The sequence below is a fragment of the Sapajus apella genome, unplaced genomic scaffold (genome assembly GCF_009761245.1).
Source record: "Sapajus apella isolate SASKATOON/1434 unplaced genomic scaffold, GSC_monkey_1.0 scaffold10, whole genome shotgun sequence".
NCBI classification, from domain to species: domain Eukaryota; kingdom Metazoa; phylum Chordata; class Mammalia; order Primates; family Cebidae; genus Sapajus; species Sapajus apella.
Window position 1 is genome coordinate 6,961,542 of NW_022436950.1, and position 21,521 is coordinate 6,983,062.

Here is a 21,521-nt window from a genome sequence, read left to right on the forward strand (position 1 = left end):
AAGTGCAGGGGTGTGACCTCAGCTCACTGCAAACTCCACCTCCTGGATTCAAGTCATTCTCATGTCTCAGCCTCACAAGTAGCTGGGATTATAGGCGTGCGCCACCACACCTGGCTAATATTTGTATTTTTAGTAGAGATGGGTTTCACCATGTTGGCCAGGCTGGTCTCGAACTCTTGACCTCAAGTGATTTGCCCACCGTGGCCTAAGTGCTGGCATTACAGGCGTGAGCCACTGTGCCCAGCCTGTCCATTTTTTAGAGCATATCTTGCACATCTTGAGAAATGACAGTGTCAACAGCTCCTCCATCCAGAGGAAGGCCCCACCAGGCCACACCTGGGAAGGTGGGAGCTGGAGGGCAGTGTGATGGAGAACACACCCTCTGCTGGCTCTGTCCCCCATGTGGCGGACAGCATCCAAGTTCTCATGGAGAAAAGATGAAGAAAAACCCAGTGTTGGGGAAGACAGGCTGAGGGTGAACCCTTGAGGTTATGATTTGCCGGCAAAGAGCCTGGAGGGAGGACAATGCTCATGCCACTCTACACACCTCAAATCGTTGGTAATTGGGGCTGCACTTTCATGTCTGTCTGGCATCCTGCAGCTACTAGAAACATGTAGAGCTCCCCACTTGTGTATCCACGACATGCCCGTGGTTGGCTCTGCTCTGTGCCAGCATCATCCGAGAGCAGCTGTGCCTTTGGGAAGTGCCGGCCTCGTTCCTCGGCTGCCCGGCCCAGTCTCCTATCTGGCTCCCATTCTTCTGCCAGAACCAGTTCTAGACTCTGATCAGTATTTTCCACCATCTGGGGCTTCCCCAGAGTTTCAGGGCCAGGCCTCCTTTCTCTGCAGGTCGGCTGCTCTGCCTGACTTTTACATTCCTAGTTCCAGTTTCTAACTAAGTGTCCCCCACAGGAAAGACTAGGAAGCTGCTTATAGGACAGGGAACCTCGTGGTCGAGAAAAAAGAGGGGCATCACGTAGTGCGAGCAGGGTTTCCATGGAAATTCCCACCCCTGTTCCACGGAGCCCTCTAGGGAGTGGGAGATGCCTGAGGTTCACTAGCTCTCGAATTTTTTTTTCCCCAAGACTGAGTCTTGCTCTGTCACCCAGGCTGGAGTGCAGTGGTACAGTCTTGGCTCACTGCACCCTCTGTCTCCTGGGTTCAGCGATTCTCCTGCCTCAGACTCCCAAGTAGCTAGGATTATAGGCATGAGCCACTGCGCCTGGCTAATTTTTGTATTTTTAGTAGAGATAGGGTTTCACCATGTTGGCCAGGCTGGTCTCAAACTCTTAACCTCAAGTGATCCACCTGCCTCAGCCTCCCAAAGCGCTGGGATTACAGGTGTGAGCCACCACGCCTGGCCGAAACATGTTTTTTGGTATGTTTATAGTTTTTATACAAGATTCCTTTTCTTGGCAATATCTTTACAAATTTTTAAATTTTTTAAATTTTTAAATTTCTTTTAAAAAGAAATCGAGTTGCCCCAATAGGTCAGGATGTGGAAGACTCCACATACAAATTTAGGGGCCTGCTGTGTTCCAGGTCCCAGGGATAAGTCATTAGCAAAGTGAACACAAATCATGGCCCTCATGAGGCTTCCATTCCAGGGTGAAAGCCCAGGGCGCTTTCATAAGTAGGGGAGGGAACCGTCTTAATGAAGAGGATGCTTACCTTGACTCCTGTGTTCTGGGGCAGAGACCCCGGTTTGCTGTTGAGGACGAAAACTTCTTGGGTGAGATGGGCGGCTGGCAGGGAGGTGTGGGAGGACCTTCTCCCCTGCAGGACCCCAGGGGGGAGTCCTTGGGTGGCTGGTCGTAGCTCCAGGCTGTGGGCTGCTGGTCAGGGGACAAGGTCTGCTTCACGTGCAGTGGCACTGGTGGCCCAAAAGGCCCCACTCCCATGTAGTTGGGATTGATGATTTCGGTGATACTGGAGCCACTGCACGGAGGGGCCCTGCAGGGAAGACACGGAGTCACATCTCAGGGCCCCTTCCGTTCTTGGGGTCAGCACCAGCCCACGGAAAGTGTCCTCTGATAATCCTGGGGCTCTCTTGGGCTGTTCTCAACTCCTTCACCTCTTGGGCAGTGATTCATTCATTCATTCATCTATCCGTGTGACACTGTGGTTACTGAGAGCCTTGTAAGCACTCGGCCCCAGGCCAGGAGCAGGGAATACGGCTATGAGTGAGGCAGCCGTGGTCTCTGTTGGAACTCGCTTTGGATGGGAGGGACAAGCTCCGTGGCACAGAGACGCAGTATTGTAGTGCTGAAGTCTCAGAGTAACAAGGGGCAAAGATGGAGACTAGTGAAGTGTTGGGACCAACTGGGCATTGGGTGACCCCAGAAGCCCTGTCTGAGGAGATGGTCTTTTAACTGAGATAAGAAGACAAGCAGATGAGAGAGAAAGAAGGGAGGGTGTTCTGGACAGGGGTAAGAGTGCATGCAAAGGCCTCCAGGTGAGAGGGCCTTGGCCTGTTCCTGGATGGTCTGAAGGCTGGTAAGCAGGTGCAGAGGATAGAGTGAAAAGCTGGCAAGGCTGGCAATGCAGAGAGATGGTGGGAGTGGCCTGGGTGGCAGGAAGGAGGGAATTTTCAGGGCAGTCTGGCAGGGGTTCTTCTGGAACATGTCAGCCTCACGTCTTTGTGTGCAGCATCAGCACGGAGACAGCCACGTGCATATTTAGAAAAATGAGTGTGAGGTCACAGACATCAAGGCTGGAGCCTGGAATGGGGGGCAGTCAGCTTAAAGCTATGTAGGGGCTGGCCCAGACCCGGGCGAGGTGGCCCCAATAGACACAGCATGCGGCCACTGTGTCAGGCACCAGCCTCTTGAGAACTGAGTTTGAGTATATAGGCTAGCAGGGACACTCCACAGCTCCTATGTGCACCGCCAGCTGGTCCCCAGCTGTACCTTGCTCCCTCCACCAATGCCTGCTTAAGAGATAAATGCTCATGGCTGGGCACGGTAGCTCATGTCTGTAGTCCCAGCACTTTGGGAGGCTGAGGCGGGTGGATCACGAGGTCAGGAGTTCCAGACCAGCCTGACCAACATGGCGAAACCCTGTCTCTACTAAAAATACAAAAATTAGCGGGCACGGTGGCATCCTGGCTGTAGTCCCAGCTACTCAGGAGGCTGAGGCAGGAATTGCTTGAACCCAGGAGGGGGAGGTTGCAGTGAGCCGAGATCATGCCACAGCACTCCAGCCTGGGCGACAGAGCGAGATTCCATCTCCAATCTAAAAAAAAAAAAAAAAAAGAAAGACTCATTCTCATGCTAGTTAAAATGGAAAAGAATTTGTTTTCCTACACTGATCCTGGTTCTGGAAACAAGTAGACACTTCAGAGCCAGGACGCATTTGCTGATAGGACCGTCATGGGAGGGAGAGTGAAAGGGATGCGTGTGCGCCCACCGCTGTGAACCTCGGAAGCTGGGAGTGGACCCGGGAGTGTGTAGAGATGAGCGTTCCCGCCTGCAGCAGGGGTGGCTGGGGTGAAGGCAAGGGTTGGTGGGTAGGAGCGGTGGGGGAAGGAAGGGAGGAGAGGAACAGGCTGTGTCTGCCGCTACCATGGCCGTCTCCTTGGCTGGTGAGCCAGCAGAGACCAGAACTTGATTCTGGAACTCAAGACCACATCGGCGAGTGAGGGCAGCCCTGCTCCCCAGGACGTCTGTCCTCTGCTAATACAGACTTTATCATCTGTACTGCTGTCAGTTCAGTCTCTGCCAAGACCAACCGGTGTGCATTTTCCCCCACTGATTCTTCTTGCTAGTGACAGGGTGGGGTTTGGTGGCCACAGATCCCATGATTGCTGGTGTCCTCGGTCCCACGGGAGACACAGCCACCATTTGTAGACTTGGAATCTCTCCACCCTCCCTGCAGTCACTTCATGCACTAGGCCACAAGTTCTAAGTAAGGGACTGCACCGAATTTGCCTTGATTTCTCTAGAACTGGATACATCATAGGGGCTCAACAAATGTTAGCTGAGCCAAACTGAACTTCCCATCACGCTAGAGTTTCCCAGGCTTTGTCAGAGTCACACCAACCTCCCCAGAGGTCAGGAGACTTGCAGAGGGGAGGCAGGAGAGCACCTCTTGTGGGCTAGCGCTTCTTGTTCTGGGTCCTTGGTTTCTCTGTGTTCTAGTTCACCTCTCACAGGCCCTGGGTCTGCAGAGTCATGCTAGTGTGTTTTGTTTTGTTTTTTGAGACAAGGTCTTACTTTGTCACCCAGGCTGGAGTGCAGTCACGCAATCACAGCTCACTGCAGCCTCAGCCTTCTGGGCTGAAGCAATCCTTCCACCTCGGCCTCCCAAGTAGCTAGACTACTACAGCCAGCTAATTCTTTTTTTTTTTTTAAGACGGAGTCTCGCTCTGTTACCCAGGCTGGAGTACAGTGGCGAAATCTTGGCTCACTGCAACCTCCACTTCCTGGGTTCAAGTGATCCTGTCTTAGCTCCTGAGTAGCTGGGATTACAGGTGAGTGCCGCCACGCCCAGCTAATTTTTGTATTTTTAGTAGAGACAGGGTTTCACCATATTGGCCAGGCTGGTCTCAAATTCCTGACTTCAAGTGATCCATCTTGGTTTCCCAAAGTGCCAGGATTATAGGCGTGAGCCATCACACTCGGCCAAACCATGCTAGGTTGTCATGAGTCGCTGACATCCACCCCCCCGAACACCCACCCCACGGCCGCTTTACCTGCTGGTGGGTTCCCACTGCTTCATGGGGTCGTGGCTGGTGAGGCTCTTCAGGGACTTTGGCCCACTGGCCTCATCACGCTCCGTCTTCACAAAGTCTGGAAGGAAAGAGCCAGGAAAGAACACGTGAGGGCCCAGCTTCCAGAGCTTAGGCGAGGGATGGCAAAGGGGTTTCCATTTGCAGGCTGATCTGCACAGTGAATAATGGGTACCTGGGGAGGTGGGTTAAGCAAGATTCTGAGGCCTTGTGAGAGTTCAGTGATTGATTAGGTATGCCTGCTGTGGCTCCACCGCGGAGAGCTGGCATCCAGAGTTGTCATTTCATGTGACATTTCCAATTTATTGGTCTCAGCAATGTACAAAATAGGCAAATATGTTTTGTCAGATTAAAACAATCAGGCCAGGCACAGTGGCGCATGCCTGTAATCCCAGCACTTTGAAAGGCCAAGGCAGGCGGATCACTTGAGATCAGGAGTTTGAGACCAGTCTGGCCAACATAGTGAAACCCCGTCTCTACTAAAATACAAATATTAGCCGGGCATGGTGGTGGGCGCTTATAATCCCAGCTACTCGGGAGGTTGGGGCAGGAGAATCACTTGAACCCAGGAGGCAGAGGTTGCAGTGATCTGAGATCATGCCATTGCACTCCAGCCTGGGGCTGAAGAGTGAGACTCTGTCTCCAAAAAAAAAAAAGAAAGAAAAAAATCCAGTCTGGGTGTGGTGGCTCACGCCTGTAATCCCAGCACTCTGGGAGGCTAAGACAGGTGGATCACTTGACGTCAGGAGTTCCAGACCAGCCTGGCCAACATGGTGGAACCCCGACTCTACTAAAAATACAAAAATTAGCCAGGCGTGGTGGCGTGCTCCTATGGTCCCAGCTACTCTGGAGGCTGAGACAGGAGAATCACTTGAACCCTGAAAGTGGAGGTTGCAGTGAGCCGAGATTGTGCCACTGCACTCCAGCCTGGGTGACAGAGTGAGACTCTGTCTCAAATAAAAAAAGGCAGTTTGGAAGGTACAGAAACCTGGGTGGGCACCATGAGGGCAGGGTTTAGGCATGTACAAGGTCTGTTTATATATGGGAGTGGGCACCATGTGGCTGTTTGGACAAGCAAAGGTCGCCCAAGAAATTCTAAATCTCAACTGCAGCCATAGCTTTGGACTTCCCGGACAGCCTGGAAGGAAGCATTTAACAAGAGGTAGGTTCGCCTGGTACCCTGGGTCCTTCTTTTGGCGGAGATGCTAATGAGGGAATGACAAAGCCTAAATGCTGATAGGTGAGGTTTGCGGCCCTGAAAAATCTACAGGGTCGGGGAGGGTGATCTGGGCACGCTGGGTGTTGGGATCTGTTGGGAAATTTTTGAGTCCAGTGAGGGTCAGGCCAGATTGTCAGATCTTTTCCAGTGCTGGATTTCTGCTCTGAAGCCACAGCAGAGAGACTATTTGATGGCTTTGCTGAGAAAGCACGTTCCTGTCCCTAAGGCAGGGGAGTTGGGGGGGTGCTGAAGAGGGCGCTGGGGAGGGGCTCATTGCTTACCATAGAGCTTCTCCCTCTTCTTGCCCTGAGAGGTCTGCAGCTTGATCTCGCCCTGGAAGTGGCCTGTCATCTCCCCATGGTGGGTGAGAGGTGTGTAGATGGGCAGCTGCGTTTCTGTGGCCTCTAACCGGAGGGCAATGCAGCCCTCGCCTGTGGGGAAAGCACGAGACCGCCGGGTGAAGTCCCAGCCTTTTCATGGCGGAAACACCAAGCTTTTGGCCTGAGAGTTGGCTCTGTCATCCAGAGATGGTCCTTTGAAACTATGGCCCAGGCAAGCGTTATTTAGTAAATCCGTCAGAACAAAAGCGCAGTACTTTGGAGCAAATGTCTCAAGTCTTACAACAAAAGGTGGATTAATTGATGTAAAAAAATTATGTTGTAGAAAATGCAGCAGAAAGACAGAATTAAACACTTATCTGATCGCTGTAGGGAATGAAAACTTCACAAGATCTGAGGCCATACAAGACATGACAGAAGAAAACTGGCAGGTAAGGGGACATGCAGGTGGCGCCAAGATGGCCGAGAGGAGGCAACACAGGAATGCAGCTCCCAGCGAATGAGACGCAGAGGTCCAGAGGACTTCACCATTCCAAGTGAGGTGTCAAGTTCCTTTCGGGGGACTGGAAGGACTCTGAAAATAGCCCAGGGAGGGAGCTAAAACAGGGCAAGAGCTGCTCAGGGAGAATGAACCCAGGTGGGGCACACCCCCACCTGGAACGTGCAGCTGGCTCGGAGGGTTGGGGGACTTCACCCCCTTGGTCCTCTGATTCGGATCCTGTGCTTACCTCATCCCTCCTGCAACCCACGGTCCACGAGAGCCCCGCCAGACTGAGGGGCACCATGGGTTGTCAATGCGAATCTGAGCCACGGCTCCTGCCTGGTGCCGCAAGTTGTTGGTTGGATCTGGGCGGAAGATTGGACTAACGCCAGCAGGACAGAACAACCGTCCCACAGAAAGAGGCAGAGCTGAGAGCAGGGAAACAGGTCATAAGGCCTGGCAGGCCCCACCCCGCACAAAACTCAAACTGAAGCCCATGCACCAGGCAGCTTTGCAGCAAATACACCAGTTTGACCCCAAGCAGGAAGATGGAGCTCAGGGAAGGAGACAGGCCGTTGGAGACACGGGGCTAATTTCACTTGCAAACAAACCCAGGGGAAGATTACCCACCCAGCAACGTGGCTGAATCCGAGGCAGCCCAGCAGCGCCTCTACAGACCAAAAAAGATATAGCTCCAACTGCAACAGAAAGGACGTCCACTCAGAGATTCCTCCTGAAATCACCAACTTCAAAGATCAAAGGGTTACAAATCCACAAAGATGGGAAAAAACCAGTGCAGAAAGGATGAAACCTTCAAAGACCAGAACACCTCTTCCCCTCACAGATCAACTCCTCACCATCAAGGGAACAAAACAAGACAGAAAATGAGTTTGATGAATTGACAGAAGGAGGCTTCAGAAGGTGGAGAATAACAAACTTCTCTGAGTTAAAAGACCATGGTCTAACCCAATGCAAAGAAACTAAGAACTTTGAAAAAAGTTTAGACGAAATGCTAACTAGAATAACCAGCTTAGAGAAGAACATAAATGACTTGATGTAACTGAAAAACACAGCAAGAGAACTTCGTGAAGCATGCACAAGTTTCAACAGCTGCATCGATCAAGCAGAAGAAAGGATATCAGAGATAGAAGATCAAATCAATGAACTAAAACAAGAAGGCAAGATTAGAGAAAAAAGAATGAAAAAAACCGAACAAAACCTCCAAGAACTATGGGATTATGTGAAAAGACCTAATCTATGCTTGATCAGTGTACCTGAATGTGACGGGGAGAATGAATCCAAGTTGGAAAACAGTCTTCAGGATATTATCCCAGAGAACTTCCCCAACCTAACAAGGCAGGCCAACATTCAAATCCAGGAAATACAGAGAACACCACAAAGATATATTCTTCAAGAAGAGCAACCCCAAGGCACATAATCCTCAGATTCACCATGGTTGAAATGAAGGAAAAAATTCTAAGGGCAGCCAGACAGAAAGGTCAAGTCACCCACAAAGGAAAGACCATCAGACTCACAGTGGACCTCTTGGCAGAAACTCTACAAGCTAGAAGGGAGTCGGGGCCAATATTCAACATCCTTAAAGAAAAGAACTTTCAACCCAGAATTTCATATCTGGCCAAACTAAGCCTCATAAGTGAAGGAGAAATAAAATCCTTTACCGACAAGCAATTGCTGAGAGATTTTGTTGCTACAAGACTGCTTTATAAGAACTCCTGAAGGAAGTACTAAACATGGAAAGGAACAACCAGTAAAAGCCACTGCAAAAACATACCAAATGGTAAAAAATAACAACGCAATGAAGAAACCACATCAACTAATGGGCAAAACAACCAGCCAGTCACAAAATGGCAGGATCAAATTCAAGCATAACAATATTAACGTTGAATGTAAATAGCCTAAATGCCCCAATCAAAAGACACAGACCAGCAAACTGGATAAAAAGGCAAGACCCAGCAGTGTGCTGTATTCAGGAGACCCATCTCAAGTGCAAAGACTCATATAGACTCAAAATAAAGGGATGGAAGAAGACCTACCAAGCAAATGGAGAGCAAAAAAAAAGGCAGGGGTACCAATCCTAGTCTCTGGTAAAACGGACTTTAAGCCAACAAAGATCAAAAGAGACAAAGAAGGGCATCATATAATGGTAAAAGGATCAATGCAACAAGAAGAGCTAACTATCCTAAATATATATGCACCCAATGCAGGAGCACCCAGATACATAAAGCAAGTTCTTAATGACCTACAAAGAGATTTAGACTCCTACACAATAATAGTGGGAGACTTTAACATTCCACTGACAATATTGGACAGAACAACGAGACAGAAAGTCAACAAGGATACCCAGTACTTGAACGCAAATCTAGACCAAGCAGACCTAATAGACCAAATCCATAGCATATACATTCCTCTCAGCACCACATCACACTTACTCTAAAATTGACCACATAATTGGAAGTAAATCACTACTCAGCATATGCAAAAGAACAGAAATCATAACAGTCTCTCAGATCACAGTGCAATCAAATTAGAACTCAGGATTAAGAAAAGCACTCAAAACTGCACAATCACATGGAAACGGAACAACTTGCTCCTGAATGATGAATGGATAAACAATAAAATGAAGGCAGAAATAAAAATGTTCTTGGAAACCAACGAGAATGAAGACACAATGTACTAGAATCTATAGGACACATTTAAAGCAGTGTCTAGAGGAAAATTTATAGCAACAAATACCCACATGAGAACCAAGGGAAGATCTAAAATCGACACCTTATCATCTAAATTGAAAGAGCTAGAGGAGCAAGATTGAAAAAAACTCAAAAGCAAACAGAAGACAGGAAATAACTAAGATCAGAACAGAACTGAAGGAGATGGAGACACAAAAATTCCTTCAAAAAATAAATCCAGGAGCTGGTTTTTTGAAAAGATCAACAAAATAGACCGCTAGCTAGACTAATAAAAAAGAAAATAGAGAAGAATTGAATAGATGCAATAAAACATGATAAAGGGAGATCACCACCGATTCCTCGGAAATACAAACTACCATCAGAGATTACTATAAACAGCGCTATGCATATAAACCAGTAAATCTGAAATAAATGCATAAATTCCTGGACACTTGCACACTCCCAGGACTAAGCCAGGAAGAAGTGGAAACCCTGAATAGACCAATAACAAGGTCTGAAGTCAAGGCAGCAATTAACAGCCTACCAACCAAAAAATGTCCAGGTTCAGATGAGTTCACAGCCAAATTCTATCAGATGTACAAAGAGGAGCTGGTACCATTCCTGTTGAAACTACTCTAAACAATACAAAAAGAGGGAATCCTTCCTAACTCTTTCCATGAGACCAATATCATCCTGATACCAAAACCCAGCAGAGATACAATGAAAAAAGAAAACTACAGGCCAATATCCATGATGAACAGTGATGCAAAAATCTGCAATAAAATACTGGCAACAGCACATCAAAAAGCTTATCTACCATGATCAAGTAGGATTCATCCTGGGGATGCAAAGCTGGTTCAACATATGCAAATCTATAAATGTAATCCACCACACAAGCAGAACCAAAGACAAAAAACACATGATTATCTCAATAGATGCAGAGAAGGCCTTTGACAAAATTCAGCAGCCCTTTATGCTAAAAACTCTCAATAAACTAGGTATCAATGGAATGTATCTCAAATTAATAAAAGCTATTTATGACAAACCCACAGCCAATATCATACTAAATGGGCAAAAACTAGAAGCATTCCCTTTAAAGACTGGTATTAGACAAGGATGCTCTCTCTCACCACTCCTATTCAATATAGTATTGGAATTTCTAGCCAGAGTAATTAGGCAAGAAAAAGAAATAAAGGGCATTCAATTAGGAAAAGAAGAAGTCAAATTGTCCCTATTTGCAGACGACATGATCGTATATTTAGAAGACCTCATCATCTTAGCCCAAAACCTCCTTAAGCTGATATGCAACTTCAGTAAAGTCTCAGGATATGAAATCAATGTGCAGAAATCACAAGCATTTCTATACACCAACAACAGACAAACAGAGAGCCAAATCATGAGCAAACTCCCATTTACAATTGCTACAAAGAGAATAAAATACCTAGGAATACAACTGACAAAGGATGTAAAAGATCTCTCCAAGGAGAACTCAAACCACTGCTCAAGGAAATAAGAGAGGACACAAACAGATGGAAAAACATTCCATGCTCATGGTTAGGAAGAATCAACATCGTGAAAATGGCCATACTGCCCAAAGTAATTTACAGATTCAATGCTATCCCCATCAAGCTACCATTGGCCTTCTTCACAGAACTGGAAAAAACCACATTAAACTTCATATGGAACCAAAAGAGAGCCCGCATAGCCAAGACAATCCTAAGCAAAAAGAACAAAGCTGGAGGCATCACACTACCTGACTTCAAACTATACTACAAGGCTACAGTAATCAAAACAGCATGGTACTGGTACCAAAACAGAGATATAGACCAATGGAACAGGACAGAGGCCTTGGAAGCAATGTCACACATCTACAACCATCTGATATTTGACAAACCAGACAAAAACAAGCAATGGGGAAAGGATTCCCTGTTTAATAAATGGTGTTGGGAAAACTGGCTAGCCATATGCAGGAAGCTGAAACTGGACCCCTTCCTTACACCTTATACAAAAATTAACTCCAGATGGATTAAAGATTTAAACATAAGAACTAACACCATAAAAACCCTAGAAGAAATCCTAGGCAACACCATCCAGGACGACATAGGCACAGGCAAGGACTTCATGACTAAAACATCAAAAGCATTGGCAACAAAAGCCAAAATAGACAAACAGGATCTAATTAAACTTAAGAGCTTCTGTACAGCAAAAGCAACGATCATTAGAGTGAACCAGCAACCAACAGAATGGGAAAAAATTTTTGTAATCTACCCATCTGACAAAGGGCTAATATCCAGAATCTACAAAGAACTAAAGTAGATTTACAAGAAAAAAACAAGCCCATTCAAAAGCGTGCAAAGGATATGAACGGACACTTTTCAAAAGAAGACATACATGTGGCCAACAAACATATGAAAAAATGCTCATGATCACTGGTCATTAGAGAAATGCAAATCAAAACCACATTGAGATACCATCTCCCGTCGGTTAGAATGGTGATCACTAAAATCTGAAGACAACAGATGCTGGAGAGGATGTGGAGAAAAAGGAACATTTTTACACTGTTGGTGGGAGTGTAAATTAGTTCAACCATTATGGAAGACAGTGTGGTGATTCCTCAAGGATCTAGAAATAGAAATTCCATTTGACCCAGCAATCCCATTATTGGGTATATACCCAAAGGATTATAAATTACTCTGTTATAAAGACACATACACATGTATGTTCATTGCGGTGCTGTTTACGATAGCAAAGACCTGGAACCAACCCAAAGGCCCATCAATGATAGACTGGTCAAAGCAAATGTGGCACATATACACCATGGAATACTATGCAGCCATAAAAAACGATGAGTTCGTGTCCTTTGTAGAGACATGGGTGAATCTAGAAACCATCATTCTCAGTAAACTGACACAAGAACAGAAAACAAAACACTGCATGTTTTCTCTCATAGGAAGGTGACGAACAATGAGAACACTTGGTTACAGGGAAGAGAACAACACTCACTGGGCTAGGTGTGGGGGGTGGAGGAGAAGGGGAGGGGAGGGAAAGCGGGGCGGGGGGTGGGGGAGGCTGGAGACAGTAAACCACGACGGCGTGTATGTACCTATGCAACAATCCTGCAGGATGCAGGGTGCGCACATGTACACCAGAGCCCAAAATACAATTAAAAAAAACAAACTTGCACACAGGGAAAAAACCTAAAATAAAAAGGAAATGGATTCGGAACAGTATCTGCAGCCAGCTCCCAAGGCAAGAGGGCACTAGATCTGAACTGCACAACGAAGTCCTCAAAATCAAATCTCCAGCAGACACATGCACAGATAATACAGACAGACATTTCACACAAAAAGAATTGCAGCTGGTTAATTTTAGTAAATGGAAATTAGTTCCACCTTCCTAGCCATCAAAAATGCAAAGTAAGGAATCACTAATTTGCTCTTTCACAGACATGAAGTTAGCATAGATAGGAAGGGAGAAAAATTACACCCAATGCACCAGGCACGGTAGCTCACACCTGTAATTCCAGCACTTTGGGAGGCCAAGGTAGGCTGATCACTTGAAGTCAGGAGTTTGAGACCAGCCCGGCCAACATGATGAAACCCCATCTTTACTAAAAATTACAAAATTTAGTGAGGCGTGGTGGTGCATGCCTTTAATCTCAGCTACTTGGGAGGCCGAGGCACAAGAATCTCTTGAACCTGGGAAGCAGAGGTTGCAGTGAGCCACGATCGTGCCACTGCACTCCAGCCTCCAAAAACAAAAAACAAAACCACCCAATGCCAGCAAGGATCTGGGGAAACCTATCCATGGTGAGGTTGGCTGAGACAGCCGTTACAGCGATCAGTTTGGTGTCATGTGCCAAGAAGCACAAATACTGATCGACACTCCCTGACCCAGCAAACATGGGCACCTGTCCTAAAGAGATTACTCAAAAGAATAAAAAATGTAGCTAAGGAATAATAAAAATGTCCACAAAGGGATTCATCTCAGGGTTACTGACAGCACCAACAAAACAACTGACAGAGCCTCAAGTATTTTTCAAATGAGGGATACTTTTAAAATGAGGATGCAGTAAATCCATGGAGTATTATGCAGTCATCAAAAGGAGCAGTCACAAAGATGGAGCAGGAGGAACCATGGAAAATGTGTTTCATCTAACACCAGGTGAGGAACGCAGAGTATAAAATGATGTTCCTGTGATGATAAGTATGAAAATCTAGGTATGCCTATGCATGAGGCTGGAAATGTGAAGCCAAAATAAAAATGATTGCTGGCATGCCACTGTCTGTTGACTCTTTTCCTTTTTATTATGATGACATGCTATTTGTGAGTATGAATATGAAGAGGAAGAAACAAAGGAGGATTACAGTATTTTATTTTTAGAGAAGAGGGTCTTGCTCTGTCGCAGAAATACAGGATTTGAATGAGAAAATGAAGCACCTGTTTTGTGTACTGCCTGTTTCCTGCCACCAGAGCTTCAGACATTTCAGCAGCCACTCAGATGCTCCTGAGGGCATCCCTATCAGGGCCATTGCACTCCTCAGGCTCTGCCCACCCCTCCTCTGGCTCAGGGACCCTCTTGCCAGCGCCGCACTTGGGGGGGGGCAGGAAGAGCTGCCTGGGCCCTGGTCCAACGTCATGTAGTTACCTCAAGCAAGCTGCTCAGTAGCTGCGTGACCTTCAGGTCTCCCAGCCTCCTTTCCTCGCCTCCCCAAGAAGGGCAGCGACAGTGCCCACAGCCAAGTGTTGGCAGAGCCTGCACAGTGGGAGACTGTGCACGGGGCCATCCTTTGTGTCTGCAGCCTCTTCCCCTTTAGTGGCTTCCACCCAGCAGCATTCAAAGCTCTTCCATTTCAAACAAACAAGCAAGTGGACGAACGTGCTCCCTTGACCCAGGCGCAGTCTCCTCTGCCTCCTCAAGCCCTGTTCACTCCTAACTGCTGAGGTCTGATGTCACTCCGGCCCTTCCATGGACACTGCTCTCACCAAATCTGCGGATGGTCTGAGTCGCTCCATCAAAGGGATGCTCAGTGTTTGTGCTGGGTCCCTTGGCCACAGTTGCTATTGTAACCACATCCTCTTCTTGACCCAACTCTTCTGATGGTGTCCCCAGCACCACAGCATTCTGGTCTTCCTCGTACTCTGTGGCTGTGGCTTGGCCTCCCTTACCCGCGGCACTACACCTAACCCAGTGCAGGAAGTAAAATGATCATTTAGGCAGCTGCTCAGACCCTGACACGGTTTGCCTGTGTCCCCACCCAAATCTCTTCTTGTAGTTCCCATAATCCTTAGGTGTCATGGGAGGGACCAAGTGGAGATAATTGAATCATGGGGGCAGTTTCCCCATCCTTTTCTCAATAGTGATAGTGAGAGTGAGAGCTCTCAAGAGATCTGATGGTTTTATAAGGAGCTTCCCCCATCGATGGGCACCCACTTCTCCTTCCTGCATCATGTGAAGAAGGGCGTGTTTACTTCCCCTTCTGCCAGGATTGTAAGTTTCCTGAGGCCTCCACAGCCCTGTGGAACTGTGAGTCAATTGCACCTCTTTCCTTTATAAATTACCCAGTCTTGGGTTTGTTCTTATAGCAGTGTGAGAACAGACGAATACAGACCCTTTCTCCAATCCCGTGCCCAGACAGTGTTCCACTCCATTCCCCTCAATGTTATCCTCTTCTCTCCTTTTTCACAGTCACTGCTTCTATTCTGGCTCACTCATCTGTCATCATGATCACTGCAGATGCAGATTTCCAAGATGTGAATCTGATCCTGTTCCTTCCTTGCTTGAATCTTCAATGGCTCCCTACTGCCCTCAAGATAAGGTATTTGCTCTTAGCTTGGCTTGTAAGGAGAGGCTTGGTCTGGCTCCTGCCTCTGGCCTCTCTCTGACCCCTCCAGGCTCTCTCTGCCTCTCTCACCCCATGGTCTAGCCACATGTGGTCCAGCCAGGGTGAGCCTGACTTTGGGCTGGAGCCACAAACAGGCGGAGATGGTTCAAAAGCCCCTGGTGTCTCTTTGGCCAAAGGCCCCCACAGCCTGCCCAGTCTGGGCACTGAGTGATGCTGAGCAGAAGACCAGAGAGCCTTGGGCTGGTGTTTCTAGCACCCCAAGTCCCACCCAGGGGACCCTGCACCACCCCTCAGCCCAAATCGCTCTGGCTTGGGGGGGGTTCTTCATGCAGAGGGTGGCCACTTGGGGGCAGAAGCAGCAGCCCCTTTGTGCCCGAGAAGGTGTTTCAGAGTCTGGGTCAGCAGAGGGGAGTCTGCAGCTTGAGACCTGTGAGCTGAGGAGGCTGACTCAGAAGCAGAGAAGGGCAGGCAGACCTGGGTTCAAATTAGGGCACAGCCACCACTCCCTGTGTGACCTGGACAAGTCACTTGACCTCTCTGAGCCTCCATTTACTTATTGGAGAACAGGGAAAGCTCAACACTTGGAAGGGGTTGCCACTGCTGGCTGTCCTGCCCAGAAGCCCAGTGGGGAGGGAAGGATGACTTAGTGGTGGTGACAGTCCCACTCGCAGCCCTGGGATGAGGAAAGGAGAGGCAGGAGCTTATGACCGGAAGTGCCAGGAGGGCTCTCCCTGAAGACGAGGCTACGTCAGAGGCAGCCAGCTCACAGGCAGGTGTGGCACCTGTCTGCAGACCATTACCATAGGATTCGTCGCTGTCAGAGGACTTGATGCTGATGAGGATGTGCTGGTCCAGCAGGTACTCAGGGTCAGAGATAATGGGCTTCAGCTGCAGAGAGAAGGGCACAGGACTGGAGTTGACAGGGAAGGGACAGGTGAGGAGACAGGTGGGGGATGGGTGGATGAGGATGACGGAAGGTGTTCTTAGTGATCAGATCCAAATCTCTGCTGTCCATACCCAAGAGAGCAGGGGGCGGGGCTAGCTTTCACATATACCCCCTCCAGCAAGGTGGGGGTTAGCTTCCTTCCCTGTCCCCGCCCACCTCCACACTGCATCCCAGGCCTCCTAAACTGACCTGGCTCCCAAGTCCCAGCAAGAAGGGTGACCCCCAAATGGGCCCCATCCATTGCCCCACTTCCTTCCTGTGCCAATGCCAGGGTCATGGAGGAGGAGGCAGGCTGACAGGGAAGTGGGGCCAGGTACCAGGTCCGGAATGGCCTCTGCTCTCCACCCTGTGCCAGGCTCCCCCCACAGAGCACAGACCTTCTCCTTGGCCTCCTCCAGGACTGTGGCTGCATCCAAGGCAGCACCCAGGCCTACCCCTCTCAGGGGAGAATGCAGCCTCTGTGTCCATCCTGTCCATTGTTGGGGGTGTGGCTCGGCGAACAACAGACAGACTCCCACATTCCTGGTTAACATTGTTAAGCCCCAGGAGTTGGCTGAGGACTGCCAACTCCTCCAGAGGCCCTGCTGGCCTGGTTGAGGGTGTGGGGGGTGCTGCTAACAGGCTTTGCACAGAGCTGGGGGAGGCTCGGACCTCACCAGTGGAGGCTGCGTCCACATGAGCGCAGGGAGGAGCATCACACGCTCACCAGCTCCTCATCCGCCACGAGTTATGGCTTTTTGAGATGTGGGGCTATTCCTCACAATGACTCCATACGGGAGGGCCAAATAGAATGGTGACACTCTGCTCTAGGCGGTTCCCTCCCTTCCCTTCCAGACACCAAAAGGCTCCTGGTGCAGGGCTCTGGGCACCATGTTGACCAACAGGAAAGACTCATTACATCTCCATTCAGAAAGTTCCAGGCCGGGTACGGTGGCTCACCCCTATAATCTCAGCACTTTGGGAGGCTGAGGCAGGTGGATCACTTGAGGTCAGGAGTTTGAGACCAGCCTGGCCAACATGGTGAAACCCCATCTCTACCAAAAAATGCAAAAATTAGCGGGATGTGGTGGTGAATGCCTGTAATCCCAGCTATTCAGGAGGCTGAGGCAGTAGAATCGCTTGAACTCAGGAAGTGGAGGTTGCAGTGAGCTGAGATCTCACCACGGCACTCCAGCCTGGGCAACAAAGCAAGACTCAGTCTCAAAAAAAAAGGTCCAGAACAGATGACCGGAAATTGCAGTGGCGCTCCCGGCATTCCAGGGTTCTACGTCATCACTTGGCTTCTGGCACGAGGGGATGTCTGGCTCTAAGTTAGACCCAGGGCCAGGGCTGGGGGCATCAGGTGCGGGAGGAAGACCTGGTCCTCCCTGGGATGCGGGGGGAGTGGGGTGACAGACATCTGAACAATGAATGTCTCTGTGGGACACCACCACCCTGCAGGGGGTGGCCGGGAGGAGGACTATCTCGGAGCCACAGGGACTTACAGGGTGAAGAGAGGAGGCTGCCAGGCAACAGGGGTGGGACGGGGGTCTGGGAGCAGGAGACAGTGAAGGCCCCCGCAGTCCTGTGGGAGCAGCAGATGAGGCTGTTTGCCCTGCTGGGCACCAGATAAAGAGGGGGACACCAGGATCAGACAAGCATTCCAGAAAGATCCATCAGGGTTTAGGATGCCTCAGCAAGAGAAAGGAGGGGTGGAGCCGCCTGGGAAGGGGCAAGAGGATGGAGGGAGGGGACAGAGGCAAGAGAAACAGCAGGACTTGGTGGCTTCAAGGATGTGGGGAGTGGAAGAAGACAGGGTGCCCTAGGGGGTCCCTGAGCTGGACCAGGGGGTGAATGTGTTGGGAAATGGGGTGCTGGTCTCTTTTCCAACATCACCAAAGGAGGAAATGACTGCTCAGGCCCTGCCTGGAAGCAGCCATGGAGGAGGAGCAGGAGGGCAGGCTTGGGCTGGGTGAGGTTGAAATGTCTCCTTGAAGTTCAGAACCGCCATGACCCAGGGGCCTGAAGACAGCCCCAGAACGGGGACTTCTGACAGCTCTACCTGGGCCTCTGCGGGAGACCCCAGTCAGAGCCATGTGAACTGGCTGGCTGCAGCCTCTAAGTAATTTAGAATTGTGGCCCAGCTGGGGGAATCTTGAGTTCAGGCATCAGCCTCTGCTCCTGAGATGATGGGGCCTTTTTTTCTTTTTTTTTTTTTTTTTTTTCAGCAGAGTTTCGCTCTTGTTGCCCTGGAGTGCAATGGTGCGATCTTGGCTCACCGCAACCTCCGCCTCCCGGGTTCAAGTGATTCTCCTGCCTCAGCCTTCCTAGTTGCTGGGATTACAGGCATGTGTCACCACGCCTAGCTAATTTTTATATTTTTAGTAGAGATGGGGTTTCTCCATGTTGGTCAGGCTGGTCTCGAACTCCCAACCTCGGGTGATTTGCCCACCTCAGCCTCCCAAAGGACTGGGATTATAGGCGTGAGCCACCCTGCCTGGCTGATACGGCCTTTTTACGTGGCCTGAGAGTTGGTTCCAATCAAAGGTTAATGTCAATGTGGGTCCAGCCCCCTGAAACCTGCCTACATCCTGCTCGTCTCAGGAGATGATGGGTCGCTCCCCCTGTTTAAGACTGTCCTTTAAAATTCACCTCGAGTGTCACCTCCAAGGGCAACCCCCAAGACACCTCACCTCCTGTGATGGATCTGCCTGGCCCGGGATTCCTCTTCATTCCACCCCTCCCTTGTGGTGTGAGAAAGAAACTCCACTTCCTACCCAGCGTGCACAACTAATGAGCTCCTAATAAGCTTGCACTCAATGACAGCCAACACCTCCACTGTCAATTTAGCATCACTAAAGCAATTTCAGTAGAAAAACATTAATAGAGACAGGGTCTCACTGCACCACCCAGGCTGGAGTGCAGTGGCATGATCGCAGCTCACTCAGCCTGGATCCCCTAGGCTCAGGTTATCCTCCCGCCTCAGCCTCCAGAGCAGCTACAGGCATGCACCATCATGCCTGGCTAATTAAAAAACACAAATGTTTTGGGCTGGGTGCAGTGGCTCACACCTGTAATCCCAGCACTTTGGGAGGCCAAGACCAGTGGATCACTTGAGGTCAGGAGTTTGAGACCAGGGTGGCCAACATGGGGAACCCCGTCTCTACGAAAAATAGAAAAATTAGCTGGGTATAGTGGTGCACACCTGTAGTGCAAGCTACTTGGGAGGCTGAGGCAGGAGAATCGCTTGCACCCGGGAGGTCAAGGTTGCAGTGAGCCAAGATGGCGCCACTTCACTCCAGCCTGGGTGACAGAGCAAGACTCGGTCTCAAAAAAAAAAGGTAGAAAAAATTTTTTTTATTTTTTTTTTTTTTTTTTTTTTGTAGAGATGGGGTGTCATTATGTTTCCCAGGCTGGTCTTGAACTTCTGGGCTCAAGCAATCCCCTTGCCTTGGCTTCCCAAAGTGCTGGGATTACATGTGTGAGCTACCACAACAGGCTAGAAAACTATTTTTTCTACAGCAAAGAAGAATGTGTTCCCACTAAGGTTTGGTTGAGTGTTTTCTTCTTTCTTTCTTTTCTTTTTCCTTTTTTTTTTTTTTTTGAGACAGAGTTTCATTCTGTTGCCCAGGCTAGAGTGCAGTGGCATGATCTCGGCTCACTGAAACCTCCGCCTCCTGGGTTCGAGTGATTCTCCTGCCTCAGCCCTCCTAGTAGCTGGGATTACAGGCATGAGCCACCATGCTCGGCTAATTTTTGTATTTTTAGTAGAGACAGGGTTTTGCCATGTTGGCCAGGCTGATCTTGAACTCCTGACCTCTGGTGATCCACCTGCCTCAGCCTCCCAAAGTGCTGGGATTACAGGCGTGAGCCAGTGTGCCCGGCCTGGTTGAGTGTTCTCAATTCCACCCTCTGCTCTTGCAGGGCCACAGACATGTCAAGTCCTTCCTGTGTTCACAAGTGTATGATTAGGAGCCAATGAGCTCCTTTCTATGCCCCTCTGTACTCGATTCTATGAGCCAGCGCCGAATAGGAAAACAGGCACCAAAGGGAGAACTGGCATCTTGGGGTTGCATCCTAGGCGTGTTACCGCAGCCACAAGGCCACGAGCAAACAGCTTGTGGCCCCACACCTGAGTTTCTGTCTTTGCAAAATCACGTGGTTAGGCGAGCTGACCTCTAGGTCCCTTCTGTGATGCTTTAGGGGAACTGAAAGCATTTAGGAAGAATGAGGCCGCATACCCACTGCTGCGAAGCGCGGCATGAACCACCTCGAGCGAGAGCTTGCTCCTGGAGCGGCCTCTTTCTGCACTTGGTCTCTGAGATTCCTGCTCCCCTGGTCAGGCCTGGCAGGGCTCTGCCACTGGCGGGTATGACTGGCCTAGCAAATGCAACCCTCCCCCTGGGGAATGCCTTCCTCTAGAATTACCTTGGGAAGGGTCTCACCAAACTTCACCAGCAGCTCCCCCTCACTTCCTTCTTCATTTTCTCCTTCCTGACTCTTGACAAAACCTGTTGGAAGACAAGAAGGCTGGTTTTCAGAAAACAGAGCAAGAACCAGACGGAAAAAACTCCCTGGGTCAACCCACCCAGACCGAGGAAGATACACAGTCTCTTTTTTTTTAATCTCGGGGCTCGGCCTCATTTAGAAGTCAGGCCTGCTGGAGATTCTGTTTTTGTGCAGGGATTGGTCATTTGCCAACATGGTCTAATTGTGTTTAGGAAAATCAAAGAGATTTCCCCCTCCTTTTCAGTTCCTCTTTGCAACAAACCAGGCAACAAAGAAATCATCACATCATAGGAAAAAAGATTAGGAAACTTGACAGCTCGTCCCACGCCACTCAAGATAGCAGCCTTTTGAAATTCTAATTTAAGCTTCCTAATATGCTGTTTCCATAGAAATGTATGCAAGTGTCTTGATAGTTTATTAAAAACGCCCGCACAAAATTCTTCGTCATTTTTCGAACTGCTTTGACCCTGCTGGGTGAACTGGGGCTTGGGGACTCAGTGGCCAAGGCTGCTCTAGCACCAGGCCTGGGCCTAGCTGAGCTGGAGAAGGAAGCGGGGACCAAAGGGGCAGCACACGCTTCTTCCTGATTTCTGGAAGCATCCCAGTCAGGGCCTCACAAAATGCCCTTTTGTGAAGTTGATCCCCCCTTTTCCTCCCCCCACCACTCTGCAGACCATCTCAACGAAGAGGGCTGGATACACGCAGCTCTTGCCTGGCGTGAGACAGCTTTAGACAGTATGCCTAGAAACGTCACCCGGAAAGGGTGTTTCGTAAACACACTTTGTGC

The 21,521-nt window shown here is 49.2% G+C and overlaps 1 protein-coding gene across 5 annotated transcripts in view; it reads right to left on the reverse strand.

Moving 5' to 3' along the window:
• The window catches only part of INPP5D (inositol polyphosphate-5-phosphatase D), a 148,165-nt gene that overhangs the window by 6,576 nt on the left and 120,068 nt on the right, over positions 1-21,521 (reverse strand). For 4 of the 5 annotated variants that reach the window (XM_032277884.1, XM_032277881.1, XM_032277882.1 and 1 more), the window contains exons 21-25: positions 20,654-20,736; positions 16,101-16,188; positions 6,230-6,379; positions 4,694-4,790; positions 1,672-1,953 (exon numbers count right to left, since the gene is read on the reverse strand). In XM_032277884.1, coding sequence (XP_032133775.1) covers positions 1,672-1,953; positions 4,694-4,790; positions 6,230-6,379; positions 16,101-16,188; positions 20,654-20,736 — 700 coding nt within the window. The remainder of the gene's footprint in view (positions 1-1,671; positions 1,954-4,693; positions 4,791-6,229; positions 6,380-16,100; positions 16,189-20,653; positions 20,737-21,521) is intronic. The other variant, XM_032277883.1, reaches the window with a different exon arrangement.